This window comes from Malurus melanocephalus, unplaced genomic scaffold (genome assembly GCF_030028575.1).
Source record: "Malurus melanocephalus ecotype Western Australia unplaced genomic scaffold, MMel_1.1 scaffold_1692, whole genome shotgun sequence".
NCBI classification, from domain to species: domain Eukaryota; kingdom Metazoa; phylum Chordata; class Aves; order Passeriformes; family Maluridae; genus Malurus; species Malurus melanocephalus.
Window position 1 is genome coordinate 3,087 of NW_026624924.1, and position 2,685 is coordinate 5,771.

Below are 2,685 nucleotides of genomic sequence, written 5' to 3' on the forward strand. Positions count from 1 at the left end.
TGGGGACATGGGGACAATGGGGACATCGGGGACACTGGGGGCACTGGGATGGGGGCACGGGGGACACTGGGGACACTGGGATGGGGACACTGGGACGGGATCATTGGGGACATCGGGGACATGGGGGCACTGGGATGGGGACACTGGGGGCACTGGGGGCACTGGGATGGGGACATTGGGGACACGGGACATTGGGGGTGCCGTGGTGGCACTGGGGGCACTGGAATGGGGATATTGGGGGTGCCGTGGTGGCACTGGGATGGTGACATTTGGGACACTGGGGGACAGTGGGGGTGCCATGGTGGCACTGGGATGGGGACATTGGGGGTGCCGTGGTGGCACTGGGGGAACTGGGAGCGCTGGGACAGGGACACTGGGGGTGCCAGGGTGGCACCGGAATGGGGACATTGGGGGTGCCGTGGTGGCACTGGGATGGGGACATTTGGGACACTGGGGACACTGGGGACATTGGGGACATTGGGGGTGCCATGGTGGCACCGGAATGGGGACATTGGGGGCACTGGTGGCACTGGAATGGGGACATTGGGGGTGCTGTGGTGGCACTGGGATGGACACCAGAATGGGCAGTGTGGTGGCACTGGGAAGGGCATCAGGACCTTGCTGTCCCCTGCTGTCCCCATTCCCGTGTCCCCATTGCTGCTGTCCCCATTCCCGATGTCCCCCCGCTGTCCCCAGGCCAAGGTGGAGGTGGCGGTGGCACAGGAGCTGCAGCTCAGCGAGGACACGTGGCCCGAGGATGTCACCAGCCAGGACATGGAGGACGGGCTGGCCACGCGCGTCACCGGGGTATGGCCCTGTCCCCCGGGGGGGTGGCTCAGGGGACAACGCGGTGGTGGCAATGTCCTCGCACCCACGGTGGCAGTGTCCCCGTGTCACCCTACCCGCGGTGGCCGTGTCCCCTCACCCACAGTGGCCCTGTCCCCATGGTGGCCCTGTCCCCTCACCCACAGTGGCCCTGTCCCCTCACCCATGGTGGCTCTGTCCCCACGGTGTCCCTGTCCCCACGGTGTCCCTGTCCCCACGGTGTCCCTGTCCCCACAGCTGCTCCGGGCACACGTGGACCGAGCCCCCCAGGTGACCCCCGAGTTCGGGCGGGAGATGGCGCACAGCCTGCTGGGAGTGCTGGTGGCATTCCTGCACAGGTGGGACACTTGGGGACACGCGGGGACACATGGGGACATGGGGATGGGGGACACGGGGACACCAGGGTGGGATAGGGGACAGGGACACAGGGACACAGGGGACACCAGGGACAGGCGTGGGGACACAGTGACACACAGGGCGGGGCTGGGGTGGCACAGGAGCCGTGTCCCCCGTGTCCCCCGTGTCTCCCGTGTCCCCCGGGTGTCCCCGCGGTCACCCGGCGGTGTCCCCAAGTTTCCAGCGGAAGGTCGAGCGTTTCCTGGAAGCCCCGGGCGAGTTCCCCTCCCCCCCCGAGGGCGCCCCCGGCCGCGCCATCGCCTTGGCCAACTGCTGCCCCCCGTTCAGGTGAGGCCACCCCCTGTCCCCGCGTCCCCAATGTCCCCAAAGGGACACCGTGACCCCCTCGGTGTCCCCTCAGAGCCTTCGCCGAGCGCCTGGCGCAGTTCGGGCACCCCGAGAGCGAGGAGCCGCGGCGCCAGGCTCACGCCGCGCTGGACAGGGTCACCCGCGTCTGCGGCCACGTCCTCACCCGGCGACTCTTCGAGGAGCTCAAGGTGTCCCCAAGGGCGGGGTGGGGACNTAACCCGTGAGTGACCGGGGAGGGGTCACGTGGGTGACGTGGGGTCCCCTCCGTGTCACCCGTGGGGTCCCCAGTGTCGCATTTGTCCCCTCCATGTCACCCGTTGGGTCCCCAGTGTCGCATTTGTCCCCTCCCCGTCACCCGTTGGGTGCCTTTTGTCACCGCATTCTGTCCCCGTGCCATTCGTGTGTCCCTCAGTGTCACCAGAGTCTCATTGCTGTCACCCGTGGAGTCCCCTCCCTGTCACCCCTGTGTCCTCCTGTGACATCGGGGGCCTGTCCCTGTCACCCGTGGGATCCTCTGTGTCATTCTGTGTCACTCTGCCATTCCTGTGTCCCCCAGTGTCACTGGGCTCCTGCCCCGGCGCCATCGATGTCCCCTGGTGCCTGCCAGAGTCCCCTCGTTGTCACCCGTGGGGTCCCCTGTGCCATCCCGGTGCCATCGGGGGCGCGTCCCTGTCCCTCGTGAGGTCCCCCTGTCACTGCGTCCTCTCTCTGCACCATCGCTGTGTCCCACAGTGCCACCAGGGTCCCATCCCCGTGCCATCCCCGTGCCATCCGTGTCCCCCAGTGCCATCCCGGTGCCATCCCGGTGCCATCCCAGTGTCCCCAGTGTCCCCCAGTGCCACCAGGGTCCCCTCCCGGTGCCATCCCGGTGTCCCCAGTGTCCCCCAGTGTCCCCCAGTGCCACCCCGGTGCCATCCCGGTGCCATCCCGATGTCCCCAGTGTCCCCAGTGCCATCCCAGTGCCATCCCGGTGTCCCCCAGTGTCCCCCAATGCCATCCCGGTGTCCCCCGCCCCCGCCGCTCGCTCCCCCGGTCCCCCCCCTCCCCGTCGCGGTGCCCGAGCGGAACCGGGGCTGACCCTGCCCGGCCGGGGAGGCCCCTCCGGGGCGGCGCTTCCTCAGGAAACCCCCGGCCAGCGCCAGTGTCACCGCAGCC

General features: G+C 68.9%; 1 protein-coding gene across 1 annotated transcript; it reads left to right on the top strand.

Annotated features, from left to right (window-relative positions):
- The first annotated feature begins 675 nt into the window (after positions 1–675).
- LOC130587254 (exocyst complex component 3-like protein 2) lies at positions 676–1,754 on the top strand. The gene is made up of 4 exons (XM_057388225.1): positions 676–807; positions 1,063–1,163; positions 1,399–1,509; positions 1,583–1,754. Exons 1-4 carry the CDS (start codon positions 676–678, stop codon positions 1,752–1,754), a joined length of 516 nt encoding a protein of 171 aa, XP_057244208.1.
- The last annotated feature ends 931 nt before the right edge of the window (positions 1,755–2,685 follow it).